Source organism: Lepidochelys kempii, chromosome 11 (assembly GCF_965140265.1).
Source record: "Lepidochelys kempii isolate rLepKem1 chromosome 11, rLepKem1.hap2, whole genome shotgun sequence".
NCBI lineage: Eukaryota > Metazoa > Chordata > Testudines > Cheloniidae > Lepidochelys > Lepidochelys kempii.
The window spans coordinates 59,379,441-59,396,389 of record NC_133266.1 but is presented as its reverse complement, the minus strand read 5'-3'; the positions used below and the strand labels follow the sequence as shown (position 1 = coordinate 59,396,389).

At 40.3% G+C, this 16,949-nt stretch overlaps 1 protein-coding gene across 5 annotated transcripts in view; it reads right to left on the bottom strand.

Moving 5' to 3' along the window:
- Nucleotides 1-368: 368 nt before the first annotated feature.
- The window catches only part of STRADB (STE20 related adaptor beta), a 32,917-nt gene continuing 16,336 nt past the window's right edge, over nt 369-16,949 (bottom strand). For 3 of the 5 annotated variants that reach the window (XM_073306421.1, XM_073306420.1, XM_073306422.1), the window contains 9 exons: nt 14,719-14,818; nt 13,742-13,884; nt 13,151-13,259; nt 11,844-11,967; nt 8,950-9,121; nt 8,310-8,414; nt 4,024-4,253; nt 3,346-3,388; nt 369-2,859 (listed from right to left, as the gene is read on the bottom strand). In XM_073306421.1, the coding sequence (XP_073162522.1) occupies nt 2,707-2,859; nt 3,346-3,388; nt 4,024-4,253; nt 8,310-8,414; nt 8,950-9,121; nt 11,844-11,967; nt 13,151-13,259; nt 13,742-13,884; nt 14,719-14,818 (1,179 nt within the window). In that variant the 3' untranslated portion in view covers nt 369-2,706. The remainder of the gene's footprint in view (nt 2,860-3,345; nt 3,389-4,023; nt 4,254-8,309; nt 8,415-8,949; nt 9,122-11,843; nt 11,968-13,150; nt 13,260-13,741; nt 13,885-14,718; nt 14,819-16,949) is intronic. The other 2 variants (XM_073306424.1, XM_073306425.1) reach the window with 2 other exon arrangements.

The following is a 16,949-nucleotide window of genomic DNA, read 5'->3' as shown; positions in this document are numbered from 1 at the left end:
ATTCAACCTTGAAATTTAGGCCCAAAAGTGTGGAATTAAAAGAACTCATCAAATGTCTGGAACTTTCACTTGATTGCCTCTAGCCCTTTCATTTACTGCCTAAATGATTGATGTAGGCAAACTAAACAAACAAATGGTCTGCGGGCAAGTATTGAGTGGGCTTTATTCTGCTTTTAAGCATTCATGACAGTTTGGAATAGGGAAAGTATACAATTCAGCAGCCAGTAATTTCAAATATATAGTCAAGATGTATCTAGGATTGCTTTAAACACCAGTTGTATAGGAAGGCTTGTTCAATAGAACAACAGGAGTGGCCTCAGGCTGCCAGAATGTACCAAAGTCTTACTTCCTTGATCTCTGTTGCCAAAGTCTGGTAGCTGGAACATGGAAGCTGATATGATTATACACTTTTGCTATTATAGTACTTTACCAAAATAGTCTGTCAATGTATTTAAGTGATATTTCCCACTTAACATTATCCTTTAGATACCAAAATTGAGATAACCAAAATGCGTTTAGTTCTGCCTCCCCCCCAGGTCAGGGTGTTGTGATGAAATAGTCCTTCTCATACTTTATAAGAATAATTAGGGGGACAGACTCATGTTTTTTCATTGCTTTGGTTTTAGAAATACAAAGCAAGTTAGTTATTGGTACTCAATTTTAACATTTTTTGAATAAAGATTTTTCATTTTAAAGGTTATAGAAGTTATTTTATTCAGTAACTTTCCTAGGTATTTTAATTACTCATTTTCCACATACAGAAACTGAAATAGCAAGTAACACCTCTGTAGCAATTGGGATGCATAACTCAGTTTAGGCTTATAATTATGGACAGTATTTGATTCCAGTTATTTTTATACATCCAATTAATGATGTATGGAAGACTTACACAGATTAGCATAGTATAGTTTGTCAAATATTTAAATAGCTGCAGTAATTTCAGTTGTTCCTTGTTTTCTAAAAGAACACTATCAATCAGTTACTTCATTAAGAGGTATGTAATAGAAGTACAGATGTTTTTAATACATAAACTTGTGCACTTATTTTGAAATGTTACAATTTAGTTAGGTTTGACCTATATTTTACAAGTACTAGTATTTACAAACGATCTGTGTAAATTATATACCACAATTAAAAATATAGCCCTCAAAACCAGAGAAGAGAGAGATTTTTGACTAATAGCAGGGTAAGCCCATTCTCTTATTACACTTCTACATGTTCACTTGATGGCTAAGATCATAAGTTAAAATTGTATACTTTTTTTATTTTAGTCAGGAAGCAGGTTTAATAGTCTTGTATTTTTGGGATTAAAAACTTGGCTAAACCATGACTTAAAGGTAGTTTTGTGGGTTTTTTTAAAATGGTCTTGCTTATTCATTGTCTCCTCCTTCCTTCAACTCTATGATTTCTGTTCTGCATACAGTGGTCTATTTTGAATGTTCATATTAATGGGTGATGTACACTTTAAAAATTATCTCCCCCACCCTACCAGGTCTTAAAATAATTCAAAATGCTGAGGTCTTCTTCAGACTCTGACAAATGGATGTTGCATCTTCTCTTCTGCCAGGACTGAATCTGACCTGTGTGTTAAACTGGAAGACCCAACTTTGAAAGAGGCTCAGGGTTAGTAGGCCATAGCCAGCAATAATAGTGGTACACAACACTGGCCCCTGGCACGCATGACCTTGTGTTCCTGCAATGTGGTAGAATAGCAAGTTGTTTAAAGAAAATTTGCATAGTTTGGGTGAAAGGATTTATAAGCCCTTAGTACTTCTGTATTATAAGTAACTTACTTTTCCCTAGTTATATAGTCTTTAGTTATTAACATACACTAAAGGGACATTTCAGAAGCACCAACCAAGTTGAGTTAGCAGTTCTTTGAGTTTTACCCTGCATTATGATAACTCTTTTGGTAATTGGAAGTGTGATGCGATAAAGTAGAGTGAGGTATCCAAAGCACAATTCGGTATTAAGGCAGATACAACTATGGCTACTCTGGAAGAGTGACTGTTAGTTGCAAAATGTATAGACTTCTCTAGACAACAGTATTAAGCTGCCCAAATGACTCTGGCTGGTTACATAAAACCTCGAGGATAGAGTCTTAAAATGTAAGATATCCATTGTGTGTCAGCCGAACAGTGCACAAAAGCAGTTCAGGTGAGGAGAGGCATGAGCTCTGGCATTTGCACATATAGAAAAAGATTTAATAAAGTCATTTATCGAAGGCCAAAAATGCTGAGATCCTTCGAGGGCAATGCAGTAAAAGAGCTGGTACCACGATACTGGGGTTAACAATCCAGTTGAAGGCCACAGAGAGGCTTGATATGAACCTGAACATAGTGATGCGGTACTTGGAAATTCAGGATGGCATTTGATTGCAGTATTCTTCAAATAGAAGTTGTATGAATAAGTACAATACCAGATAAGGCTATAGAAGGAGCCTTCTGCCAAAGGATGTCAGTCCAAAGGGGTGGGGAGAAGAGAAGGATAAAAAGCATCAATATTCTTAAGATGAAATTTTCCCCGGGGTTAGGAAAGTGAGGCCTACTGCATTTTTACAGTGCCCGCTTTAAATCATGTACACACCACAGATGTTCAAGTATAGCTCTTATATTTGTATTTAAACCAATACAGAGAAAAGCAGCAAGTAGAAATCACATTTTCCTTCTTTGAAACATGGGGGAGGTATGATGGTTTGTCATTGTTTTAAAAGTCCCACTCTCTGTCTCTTTCATTTGGGCAAAAACACCCAAGTTCAGGCCTGACTGCTGTTGAGGGCAGTGGCAAGAATTGTGGTCCATTGTGTTGGGCAGGAGGTGGCAACAGTGAAAGTAAGGAACTCCTTGTTTGTTCTTTTACCTGAGGAAAAAAATGAACAGGATAAAATAGTGCTGTACATACAAGTCCACTGAAACTTTGTGTACATCTTTACTAAAAGTGCATGAAGGGGTATAGCAGCAGCCTTGTGTGCTATGATGCTGGAGAAACCAGAGTTTGAGACTAGCTTCGTCACTCCAGAGTAAATTGACCATGAATGTTAGTAAATTTGTAATCAAGTTAAATGATTAGCTTGACTTAAAATGTTTTTTTTCAACCAAAATATCTCAATGGTTAAGCTTACTTCAATAAATTTTCATCCTTTAAACAAGCTTTCAAATTCCATTTAACACAGGACATGATTGCTGTGTTATGCATTGCACAAGATTCTAGATGATATGACATTTTGTAAAAGAACTGTCTGCAGCATCCTGGCTGTTAGAGGGTGATTTTACTTTACCCAACTTTTTAATATTTTGCTATTTACTTAGGCTGCAGTTAGCTCATCTCAACAGTTAGTACACTCACCTGTTTGAAGAAAGTGTGTGACAGCAAACTGCTTGCTGATGGCCTGGATCATAAAATGGAAAACACAAGATTATGCTTTGAAAGTAAGTGTTGGTGTTTGTGGAAGATGCCAGATTGACCATGCACTCTAGGCCCTAGGGTTATTTATCCACTGAACAAGTGCAGCCTGAAGAGAGGCAGCACAAGGTTCCTTCGTTCTGTGCCTCAACTTTACTGTGAGGGCATTACTAGAGGCAGTGAGTTCATTGATCCAGTACATTCAATTCTCAGCCTCCACAGAAGCCATAAAGTGTTCGAGAGATATATCATCCTGTAGAAATCTTGCAGAATTTAACAGTTTAAACTAGTTTCTGGAACTAGCCCTTCCTGAGTCTCCTTGCCAAACTGTGGTTTTTCAAACTTGTTTTGAGAAACAAGCAATCCATTATCCAAGAAAGCTTCAGAATCAGTGATGAAATAAGATTTTAAAAGCATGTTGAAGATCATTCTTCAGACCAAGTCAGTGTTGGCCTGGCACTTTGACAATTTAGCATTGTGAAAAGAAACCCAGATGCATTTCATCTTAACACGGAATTTATCATCAGTTGTATATGACTTAGTAGATTCCAAGTTCACCTTAGGTTATGCTATATCTTATGTTGAAGTGACAGTGAATGTTAGGGTTCACAGGTAAGTTACCTTTTCTCGGGGTCCTGTTGCAAACAGAGTTCTATCAAGTTGTGAAAAGCAGGGGAAAATGTTTTTGAGGACGGAGTTTGCAGTCTCTCGCTAGTCATTGTGTGTGTCATGCTTTCACCAATTCCCGAATCCACACCTGATTGGGAATTCTTCATTCTGGATTCCACGCATGGGAAGGTATTTATATCCCAGAGACAATAAGTGGGACCTTTCAGCTTATGCAGCAGCATCTAGTAGAAGGGAAAGACAGTATAAGAGTTCAGTGGCTATATTAGCCTCTAGAGGCTGTGATGAATTGGCAGTATGTTTGTACAACTTATGAAATCCAGTTGATATTATGAAAAACAGAGTTCCTCTATGTGGATCTACCACTTCTGACAGGTTCTATAGCAACTTCACAGCAAACAGGACAGTGGGAAATACCTGAGGTTAACCACAGTGCTTAAACCCAACAAAGATTATAATGCAAAGCAGCTGCATCTTTAAGAAAACCAGTTTGAGCCTAACTCCCTGAAGCATCTTTAAGAAAACCAGTTTGAGCCTAACTCCCTGAAGAGAGGGGGTAGATAGGACTAGTGGAAACTTACCCAAAAGACAGAATCAAGGAAGCCAGGGCCAGGGCGTGGTGTTTAAAACCAAACCAGACAGGAAAACGAAGCCTTGGACAGGAGAGAGCAAGGTCACAGAAGCTGAAGGAGAGATCATATAACCACCCTATAACCCCCTGCACGAGGCAAGGAATACAGGTTGAACCTCTCTAGTCTGGCACTCTCTGGTCTGGGAACATCCGGGGTCTGGCATGATTTTAGTTAACCAGATGTCCGCTTATTGTGGGTGTGGCCAAGTTTCCTGCGGTCCAGCAAAGTCTCCCCAATCATGGTTCTCAGTGTTCTGTGCTGTTATTTAGCTCTAATTTACCCATAAATAAGTCTTCTAAGAGACCAGCAAGCAGTGGAAGTGTTGGTAATGCTGCTAAGCATAAGCATGTATCAATATCAATACAGCAAAAGGTGGAATTTCTGCAGAAATTGTAAAAGGGCACAGTGGTACGTACCTTGTGTGAGTTTTACAATGTAGGGTCATCTACAGTGTATGATTTGAAGAAACAAAAGAATAAAATCCTTAAGTTTTTTGCCAAAAGTGACAGTGTTTTAACCAAAAAAAAAAAAAAAAAAAGTGTTCATAAGACATTGAAGGAGGGGGAATGCAGCAATTTAGATAGTGCACTTATACATTGGTTCAAGATTCGTAGGAACAAAGGTGTTAGCATTTCAGGCAAGATGATGATGGCACAAGGAAAAATATTCCACAAAAAAACTTAACCTGCCACATGAGTGTGACTATTCACAAGGGTGGCTTCAGAAATTTAAAAACTGGCATGGTATTAGTCTATGTCATGTGTGTGGTGAAAAAAGAAGTGCAGATATGGAAGCTACCGCTAAGTACGTTGACAAATTTGCACAAATGAGAAGTTATCTGCTGGGGAAGGTATACAATGCTGATGAAACTGCTCTCTATTGGCATTGTATGCCCAAAAAAACCTTTGGCTACTGATGCAGAGGAGCCACCATCTGGTATGAAGGAGTGAAAGGACAGGGTAACTTTCCTTGATTGTAGCAATGCAGCAGGTATACACAAATGGAAGCTCATGGTTATTGGGAAAAGTGTGAACCCAAGAGCATTCAAAGGGGTGAAAATATTTCCAGTGATATATCATGGCAATAAAAAGGGATGGATAATGACTAATCTATGTCTCGAGTGGTTTGAGAAATATTTTGTACTGGAGGTAAGAGCCCATTGCACCTCGGTAGGTCTGGATCCAAAGTGCCAAATTGTGCTGATTCTCGACAGTCGCTCTGCCCACCCTAACACAGAGCTGCTTGTCAAAGATAATGTGGTGGGCTTGTATTTACCCTCAAACTGTTCCTCACTGATTCAGCCTTGTGATCAGGGTATCTTACGATCCCTGAAGTGTATGTACAGGTCTGAGTTTCTGCACCAATTACTAGTATTGCTTAATGATGGGAAGAGATTGACAACATTTAGGAAAGAGTTTAACCTCAAGGATATGATTTGAACACTAGCTAGAGCCTGGGAAAGACTAACTCCATCTACTCTGAAGAATGGATGGCACAAATTGTGGCCAGCCCTAATGTTTGAGGACAGTCCTGACATCAATGACGTGTCCAAGTTCACTGGATTTCAAGTGTCTGAAAACCAAAAAAAATAGTTAGTGAGTTAATGGAGTATGCCAGTGGTACATCCCACCCAGTAGTGCTTGAGCTGGCCAAGGATTTGGGAGAGGAAGATTTACTAGACTGGATGGAAATCGACAAAGATGCACCAATTGCTAGTCAAATGACGGACGAAGAAATTGTGCAAATGGTACAGCAAGGGAAAAACAAAGATAATGAAGAAGTCAGTGATGGTGATGAAGATGTTGCAGAAAAAATTTCTATAGATAAATGGATTCAGTTGGCAGCAAATTTAACAGAAGGACTGGAGCAAACACATTTCATTTCTGAGCAAGAGATCGTCTCTCTCGACCTGACATGAGAAAAACTCATTAAAGAAAAACCAAAATACATGGGACAAGCCAAGCTGGAAGATTGGTTAAAGGTAGCGAAGAGCGGCGGTGAGCAGCACTCTACAGTCGAAAATCCTGTTACCTCCACTTCATCTACCCCGGATATACCTATAGCAGAGACCCCAGATGTAACTCAAATGTAATTTGAGTTAGCAGTTCTTGTCATATCACTTTGGAAGTGCAATTCAGGCATCATTTTAGGTGAGTAAATTATAGATTTACCTGTATTTCTTTTTTATATTATTTTGTTTTTTATGCTTTATCTATGTTTTTCCTTGTGTCAATACAGTAAAATTGTATAACACTAACACTTTGTTATGAAGAGAGCCGGTAAGCCTTGGCTAGGCAGTGTTGCAAACATGGTTCCATTCTCCTCGGCGAGATAAAAATAAAGAGACCCGCTTGCTACAATATTGACCTCCCATCGTTCAGCAAATTCTCTGGTTTGGCACTGGTCAGGTCTTCAGGGTGCCAAACTAGAGAGGTTCAACCTGCACCTTTCTGTGCCTTTCTGGATACCAATGGTCCCTAAGGACTCCCAGGGGAAGGGTGAGCTAGAAAGTGGTATTGTGGTTAAGATATTTTGTATGATCTACTCTTCTTGGCTTTCTATGGTTTTGTATTGAAAAAGACCAAACGTATGAGTGTGTGTGAACTGCTTCTGGAAGAGGGTGTGTAAGTATGGGGAGTCCAAAGAGTCGTCATTGTGCTCAGAGGGGCTAGGCAGTTGGACAAGATGGTTCCTTCTTTCAAAAGTGTGTCACACAGGTGTGTGTCTAAGGCAGCAGTTCTTAGGACAAATTTTTTTGGTGGCCTTAGAGTGCGGCCACCAACTCTTGCTGGTGGCCGCTCTCACCCTTTTTCCTAAAATACTTAATTAGCTTTAGGAAAAACAAATAAATATGCACATATATATGTCCAAATCATTGTAATTTTTTTTGCTAGCTAGTAAGTCTTGTTAAAAGCGATATTAACAAACATACAAGTATTGCTTTTCACAACAGATTTACTCAGCCCTGTCAAGCCTTGGGACAAATTAAGCCCTGGATGGGTGGGGGATCGGGGAAGGCAGCAGGGGGTGGGAACCAGTGTGGGGGCTGGAGCCCAAAGCCCTGTGGCCAGAGCCTGCTACCCCACTGCCCCGCCACTTCAGGACTGAAGCCCGAAGGCTGAGCCCCACTGCCCCGGGAAGGTGGGGAACTCACCAGCTGGCTGGTTCTCCAGAACTGTGCCCCAGGTGTCTCCAAAGGGGGAACAGGGCCCAACCCCTGCTGGCACCCCAGCAATCAACACCAAGACAGTGCATCCAGGAGCAACAGGGAGGGGCCACTCACGACTTTGCCCCCTCCCCCCCCCATAACAGCCCAGGAGGCTGTAGCCACAAGAAAAGCTCCTGGTGTCCGCATGCAGCCACGGTGGCTGCATTTGAGAAATGCTGGCCTAGGGCCCGTAAAATTGTGGTAGTGACTGCACCCTGGTCAGGCTCCAGGGACAGAACTTTTGTCACAGGACCTCTCAGAAAAACAAGGAGTGGGAAGCTCCTCTGACCTAGGAAGCAGCATGTATGTTTGAAATTTAAAAAAAAAAAAGCCACCCTTTAATATATTTAGTAGTAACTTTATTATTAGACAGTATCTGTAAGAGAAAAAGTCCTGTGAATGAGGTTTTGAGAAGGATTTAAGAGTATTTAATGTTTTACCTTTGCACAAGGCATATCCTGAAATGGTACATATCCATTGGCTAATTCACATGCTGTTATCCCCACACTGTAAATGTCAGACTTCACATTATACCCATACAAATCCTGTGGGAGACAAAAAGCATATCAACTCACTGGGAACTACTGAATATGTACTGCAAACATATGTATGTGCAGATATACTGTAGATATAATACAGGTTCAGGACCCAATCCTGATATCCTATAGCCAACAAGCTGTGGGTGAGCTGGTTATATAAGATTGGGCCCTGTGACTGTAAGAATGATTTAATGCACACAGCTTTTGTTAATAGATTTCACAGTTGATATTTGTACAGAAGAGTGTTAAGTCAATGCAATTATTTTCAGGTTTCCATGAGGGGAAAGAAGTGTCCATTAGGATCATGTCCTTTAGAACCGTTGTAACAAACAGGCAAAAGGTAAAGACATTAAGCTGGGTAGGTGCACCATAAAGCCACAATTCATTTTAAGGTTCCTAAACAAGTTGTACACAATCTAGTTTTGAAGTTGCGAATGAATAGCCTTTATGGCTCTTTCACAAGCCTATTAAGTACAAACTTTAAAAAAAGGAAGCAGTCATATCCAGAGACTCAAGGCAAAATGAACTGGTTTATACTGACCTGTCTGAGTAGCTCAGGACTCAGCCAAGGAAGTACTGAAGTACTAAAATGGGGAAAATCATACACAACCTTTGACTTCTGTCCATTGTTAACTAAACTGTAGAGATGTTTTAAGCCAGACAGAGAAACCAGACCATCCCCTGAAATCAGAATGTGGCTAGCTTTCATATTCCTAAAACAAAGTGATAAAATGTGGTTATAAAAAAAAACCCAAACACTCGCATGTTACTTATTACTACAGTAGAAAGTCTGCCATATAGTCATAAAATATTCTGAGATAGTCAGCTATAGCATGATCACGTGGTCAGACTGAAAGGCATGTTAAAGACGGGTGAAGAGAAACTGTATAAACACTGAATCCCTTATCCAGAATGCATGTTTACAAAACACTGACTTTGCAATCTGAAGCCTTTATATGGTGTTCATTCTAAAAAGTGGAGTTTTACCTTATATAAAATCCCCCCCAAACAAACACTTTTTGGGGTACATACACACACCCACGGTGCCTCACTGAAAGAGTTTTGAAACACTATTTGAAAAGGTAGATATCAAAGCTAAGGTTCTGCATGCCACCATAACTATGTCTCCATTAGCATTCACATACACTGGCTTACAGGTATTATAATACAATAAATTAAACTCTCCCCAACAGTCAGTTTTATTTGTAGTCAGATACTCCCTAATGGAGGAGATAGTCAAGCCAGCATGTATGTAAAGTATATATAGGTCCTCTCTCTGTGTCAGTGAACATGGTACTCTGGCACCTGCAGTCAACAAGTACAGTGAATGGGGGTAAAGGTGCATTCACAGAGCTATACAAAGAAAAATTAAGTACATATATTGGGGCATCTGCATAGAGAGGAGATCAATGTGGAATAATTGGTTTATAATGCATTTGGGGGTATGGGAAAGGAGACAGTCTCTGAACTCTATTCTGGAGTTAAGATACAAGATGCTGTTATCTCTAGAGCAAGGTTGGGTCTTTAGCTAGTGTTCGGTGATTTGCATGTCAGATACAGTGAACACTGTATGAGAGAATAGATACAGAAGAATGGATGTTGGATATGTAGAGGGTGGGTAGAAATATAAAGTTTCTGGTCTACATGCTGAGGTGAACAAGGAGATGAAGTCCAAATTAAGGTTTGTTTTCAAATTATTCCTATGCATTTCAAGACTTGCCTTATTTTAAAATCTGTAACTTCCTAACAAGGCCCTCATTTTAGTTTATGGTAAACATATTTCCAGTTTTGAAGCAGCATCATTGTGCCACTTCAGATTTCCGGTAAATTAAAGTTAAAGAACCAACAAGAAGTTTGCTTAAGACCAGACTGTTCTTGGAGGTAAGAATTTGTGTAGGAAACTTGACTTCCACTAAAAACCATGACGTCTGACATTAAATAGTCAGAACTAGTATAAGACAAATGTGGAGCTTCTGGACAAAGTTCTTATTTTTAAAAATAAGACATTAAGAGAAGTTCAGGCTTTTTAGAAGTCTTTGGGAAAACTTAATCTTTTTGGAGTTCGATAGCTCAAAAATGCTTTCACCATGAATCCTCCTCTCATTAGAAGCTATATAAAAAATTTTAACAAGTGAAGCTTTTTAGGAAAGTGGAGTGAAGTTTCAAGTGTCAGCTTTCTAATCTTAAAACAAAAATTTATAACCATAACTAGGAAGTCAATGCTGCAACTTGTTGACTAATATACACTGGCTAGCATACATATATATTATGTTGATAATACTACCCATAATATATGTTCCAAGCATTTCAGTACACATAATATTAAGCATTAATATAGCAGTTATATAGCCCAAACTGGCCTGCACTTTTATTATAAATCTGTTCACTTATGCTAAGTATTCCATAATAGCTTGCATTAGCCAAAGTAAACTTTGGCTTACGAAGCTAGAAAAACTGTCAGTATCAGGACATTTAATTGTTTTGTCATAGCAACAGAAAGGGAGTTACCCTCACAAACCTATTTATCCTGGTACAAGCTAGGAGGTGTCTTTACACTCTTTAGTACCTGGAATGCATGGGTTCAGAACAAGAGATAATGGGGTACACCATGATACCAGAAACAAACAAGATAAAAAGCTGATTAATTCAATCCAGTTGCAGGTGATGTATACAGTTCCTTTTTCTGGTAAGCAAGTAAGTTATAAAAAGATGACTGCAGGGATGTAACTTTGGGGAGCACACCTTCTGTGTAAGGTGAATGTAATATTGCTGCACAGGACTGTCCTTTGGAGACTGGCATTGTATAGAACATATTTTCCTGTACCATATTAATAAACCTGACTCGTTATTTGGTCTCTTGATTATATTTCATAACAACCAAAAGTGTGGTCAAGCAACTGACTATAGAATTTATCAACACACTCCATAACGCTACTGAAAACTTGGAGTGCTTTACATCTCCAAAGCACTGTATAAACAGTAAAAGATGATCAAGCAAGTGCTCCCATTCATCCAGCCCCCGTAAAAGAACAATTAAATTGAATAACAACACATTTAGAATGGATAAAGGGAAGTTATTTACAAAGCATTATAGTTCCTCTGCAATGTACTGCTGCAGAAAGTCATTGTAGCAAGAAGGCTCAAAAGTGATTAGACATTTTATAGGAACAAAAGTAGTATCTTCAGTTAAACTAGCTATGCCAGAGAGCCTGGAGGGTATCAATCCAAGAAAATGATCAGAGAAGGGCCTGTGTCTACTCCACAGCACTCAACAATCTGTGAGTAACAAGAGAATGGGTGTTGAAAGGGAGCTCCCCTTCCTCTAAAGCCATCAGGCATAGGCTTCTGGTAACCTAAATAGACTAATGAGTAGCTTCAGTTTGGAAGCTTGTGTGTTGCTATAACTTCTTACCTATGGTATTAATTGTCTCATACCTGTGAATGTAGCCATTTTGGTGCATGTAATTTAACCCTCTAACTGCACCAAACAGAATGTTTCCTATCAAAGCTTCACTCATTCCTTCAGGGAAGTAGGTCCTCAGTAGGTGACTAGCTGAATCTGAAAAGAAAAGAAAAAAAATCACGCTAAGCATTCGGGTCTTGTTAGTGACAAATCTTTATTCCTACTATAAGAAAGCATTCTCTCCACTGTGCATGTACCCCCTAGAATAGGGGAGGGTAAACTTTTTGGCCTGAGGGCCACATCGGGTTTCCGAAATTGTATGGAGTGCCAGTTAGGGGAGGCTCTGTGCCTCCCAAAACAGTCAGGCATGGCCCGGTCCCTGCTCCATATCCCACCCCCGCTGCTTCTCACCCCCTGACCCCTCTCCCAGGACTCCTGCCCCATCCACCCCTGACTACTCCCTGCTGCCCCATCCAACCCCTCCCTCCTTCCTAACTGTCCCCCTGGAACCCCTGCCCCCATTCAACCCCCCTGTTCCCCACCTTCTGACTGCCCCGACCCGTATCCACACCCCCGCCCCCTGACCACCATCCCGCAATCCCCTGCCCTCTATCCAAGCTCCCCTGCTCCCTGCCCCCTTACCACGCTGACTGGAGCACTGGTGGCTGGTGGTGCTACAGCCACGCCGCCCAGAGCACCAGGACAGGCAGCCACGCTGCCCGGCTGGAGCCAGCCACACCACCGTGCAGCACAAAGCACCGGGTCAGGCCGCAGCTCTCCAGCTGCGCTGCCCGGCAAGAGCTCGCCTCCCCGCCGCCCAGAACATTGCGCTGGTAGTGCAGTAAGCTGAGGCTAGGGGGGAGGGGTTGGGGGCTCAGAGGCCGGGCAGGAGGGTCCCGTGGGCCGGATGTGGCCCACGGGCTGTAGTTTGCCCACCTCTGCCCCAGAAGAAGCATTGTTCCCTCTTTACAATGACTTTCTTCCTCAGCAGTTGCCTCCCTGTGTAAGTCACCTCAGAGTATATTACTGAAAGAAAGTGATTCTTCCAGTAGTAAAAGATCACAATGAAGCCTACCACATCCTAAGTCATGTTTCCATGACCTGGAAACCGGCTGTTTCACCCCTATAGCCAATCCACGCTGCCTTCTAGGAGAAGCAAAATTCATAAGTCTGGCACAGTGGAACTAGGATACATCCAAGGTCTACAAGAGAAGAGATGCTGAAAGGAATATAGAATATCTCATGCTCTTCCATAGCCACAAGCCTGGTGTTAGAGACTGAGCTATCTAATCCAGTAATTCAGTAAGCTTTTTTCCCAAATTGTAGTTACAATTCTTACTATAGGCCATGAACGGAGAGATGACCCAAAGCCAGCTGCCAGTAGTAAATACTGTCCAAAGTGTCATTATGTTGGGGTGCTGGAAAAAGTGGGATAGCACCACCTCACTCTAAAGAATTAAACAAAAGTGAGTAAGTTATTTGGAAGATAATTATCTTGACAAAAACCTTAACTACACAGGTCCTCAGTAACTTTAAGAAAGTCAATTTCGTAAATGCAGTTCTACTAGCTAACAAGTTTGGAGTCCCACTATGTAGGTTTCAGATGCTTTGTACACCCTGCAATAGAAATTCAAACAAATTGTTGAAGCTTTCGATATCTAACTGAACTGCTGTTTTATTGTTAATTCTGAGTCCCTTATTCTAGTGAAGAGTATAGAGTTTGTGTGTCAAACTGGGGTACGTGCATGACTAGAGAAATTGTTGTATTGCAGAAGACTTCAGTTTATTCTCTAGTGCCTTATCAAGGAGCCACTTAATTTAGTGCGCACCAGTTCATATAACAAGGCTAACTCTGGTACTGATTAACTGCATATACCCACATACATTATAGTTCCTGTGTCAGACATCTATACAAGTCCTACTGTTTTACCTGTAAAGCTTTCAAATGTTCTTCAGAGCAGCTTTCTAAGTCTGTGATCCTTACAGCCACAAGCGTTCCTGTAGGTGTATGCCGGGCAAGGTAGATCGAAGTTAAATTGTTGAATCCTCTTCCTGTAAGCAGAAGCAAACCAACTGCCTTCTGTTAACATTATAAAAGGTAGTTTTAAAAAAACCCCACAAATTGCTTCATCACTTAGTAGTCAAACAGTCCTAGAATTCTAACACACTGCTGCTGACTGCAGTGAATCTATGGCTTTAAGGGTGCAGTTAACAGTGCATGCTTGCATGTAACATCAGCCAGAAAACTAGTCAAGCCATGTTTGTTGCTTTTGTTTAGTCTAATAAAAATTGTTTAAACAAGTCTTACTTCTCAGGACCAATGAAGTGTCTTACAAATGCTGACTTCTTTGCTGATGTCCAACTTAAAGAACTACCACCACCAGCACTCACTCTATACATAGTGATGCAGTACAGCCATCTTTAGGACCATCTTGCCACGCCTGCTGACTGATCGGAAATTGTCAAGTGCCACAGCCACCAGAACCACAGTGCTGATTTGCTCTCTACTATATTTACAACCAATGTAACAGATTTAGAGTGGTCACTTATTAAAAAAAAAAATAGCAAGATGAGCGGAAAATCTCTTCTCCAAATTGGAATAGAGATATCAAATTCAGACAGGTTTTTGTGTATCTTTATGAATTTCTATTGTATGTTTTTAAACATTAAGTGAAATTCACAACACTAGAAAAATAATCAGCTAAGATCAGAGGTCAAGAAGTGTGTAAACATTTAGAGAGATCTTAAAATAGTTCTGGGTGGCTCTATAACAAGGAGAACACATGTTTCCACAGCTTCTAGTTTTTCCCCTCATGGGATTTTTTTTTTAAAATATATATAAAGAATGGCCATTTGCAGGAAAAATCTTGGATAGACTAAGCACATTTCAGCATAGAACTAGATTACCTATTTCCACCTGGAGTTCATAATGGGAGACGTCAGAAGAACAACGTGCCTTCTCATTTCTTCCATATGGATGAATCCAGGAGAACTCAGGTTCATCTGCCTAGTAGTGAAAGGATTAGTTTTTAACATTGGTACACACATTTGTGTATGTGTGTGTGAGTATATGTAAAAATAAATAAATACACACTCATGCAAATGTGGGGGAAGGGGAAAAAATCAAGCACTCAATTCTTGAGATTCAAGAAATTAAGGTGGTTCTTTAAGTGCTTGTTCATGTCCATTCCAATCAGGGGTGTGCAAGCACGGTAGCTGCAAAATTTTCCCACAGCAGCATCCGTCGAGTCAGTCTGGGCACCCCCTGGAGTTGTGCCTTTATGGTGCTCAATATAGAACCCTGCTGACCCGCCACCTCCTCAGTTACTTATTACCTCCAGTGACGGTTAGCTGGAACTTCCCTGTGCTCTTGTCTTGGCAAGCGCATTTAGCAGTCTATTTACATAGTTTTCATTAGCTCTGTAGTGTAAATTAAATAGTTAATAGCCCTCAGTGTTAGATTAAGTTTCCTTTGGGGCGGGGGTTTCCCCTCCTACGCTCTCTCCATGCCGGGATCTCTAGGCTTTGAAGCCTGCGGCAAGTGTATGCCCAGAAGTGATCCTCACTTGTGTTTGAAGTGTTTAGGAGAGAGCCATCAGAAGGATCATTGTGCCATCTGCAAGACCTTTCATCCTAGGACATTAAAGGGCACAGATCAGTGCCTGAAGGTCCTGTTAATGGGGGCTGCACTTAGGGCCAATCATGGGAGGGCCAGGAGGGCTATTTGGCCTGGGCCTCAAGCTCAAAGGGGGCCTCAAATGTAGACACTTGTTAATTTTTTGGCATTTGATAAGTTTCGCAGCTTGTTTTTATGCTCATCCCTATCAGACCAAAATGTGACACACACACTCAGCTTAAAGAAAAGGAGTACTTGTGGCACCTTAGAGACTAACCAATTTATTTGAGCATGAGCTTTCATGAGCTACAGCTCACTTCATCGGATGCATCTTAGAGCTGCAAATTTAAGCTAATAAAGATGTGATTTGGTAAAAGATTTTTTTTTGTTAACTTATTTTTTTCATATTAAAGAGTTTAAAATGTTCATAAATATTAATAAAAATATCTGTTCTGATGGCACAAGATTAGACTGTGATGAACGTGTCCACTCAGATCTGCTGATTATATAAACAAACGACTACTAGTGGCTGGTGCTGGATCAAGTTCGTGTTGAAAGGTAGAGAATTGTAACATTTTAGTGTCTTTATAGTTTTACGTTTAGTTGACTAAGGAATTATTTGTGTGTGAGAATTCCTCATTATTATCTTCATATAGTAGCTAAAAGAGGTGACTGTTTGGTTGAGCCCCAGCTTGGTAGCTTGGCCATCATCATAGGCTTTCGCAGTCTATAGGCCCAGATTCAAGGTGAAAATTTCTGAGGACAATCTTATACAGTGAATTTCATGAGTACACACATTTGAAATTTTTGGACATTATCCCTCTGTCTGTATCCGTGTCTGTGTTTACTATATATATATATATATATATATATATGTCATCCCTTTGTCTTCAGCTCAGCCTATTATATTATACCTTGCGTGCTTGAGTTTTGATTCAGTGATAAGGATAATAACCTGACTATTTCATTTTGTGTTCTTAATTAGTATTCCTTCGTTTTAAGTCTTTTCAGCATTTGCATACCATTCAGCATTTGCATACATGTTTACAGTAGAAGATTTCAAGTGTAAATAAGCTACTGATTTACAGCAGAATATTTCAAGTGTGGATAGGCTACATATTTACTTTAGAACATTTCAGGTATGAATAGATCAGATCACTATGAAGAGGAGATTTGAAAGTGGTGCAAGCAAGAGAGGCGAAAACAACTGAGTGAATCCGCAGCTAAGAGCTCAAAGCCAATAACTTCATTTCTCCAACCACTGGAAAACGCACCTTACCCAATGAACAATGCCATAGATAATGAAAATTCTGCAACTGCAACAGGTGGTATTTCAATGCCAATACCTGAACATGAGGACAGTAGTCAAGAAGGAGATATGCCAACAGTAACAGATGCAGCAGAAGATCCTGTGTACGATCAAGAAACTGAACAGCAACAGGAAGATGTAGATCTTACACAATAAGAGCAATTCATGAGTACTACAGGTTTGACGGTAACTGACACTGGAATTAGTGACAAG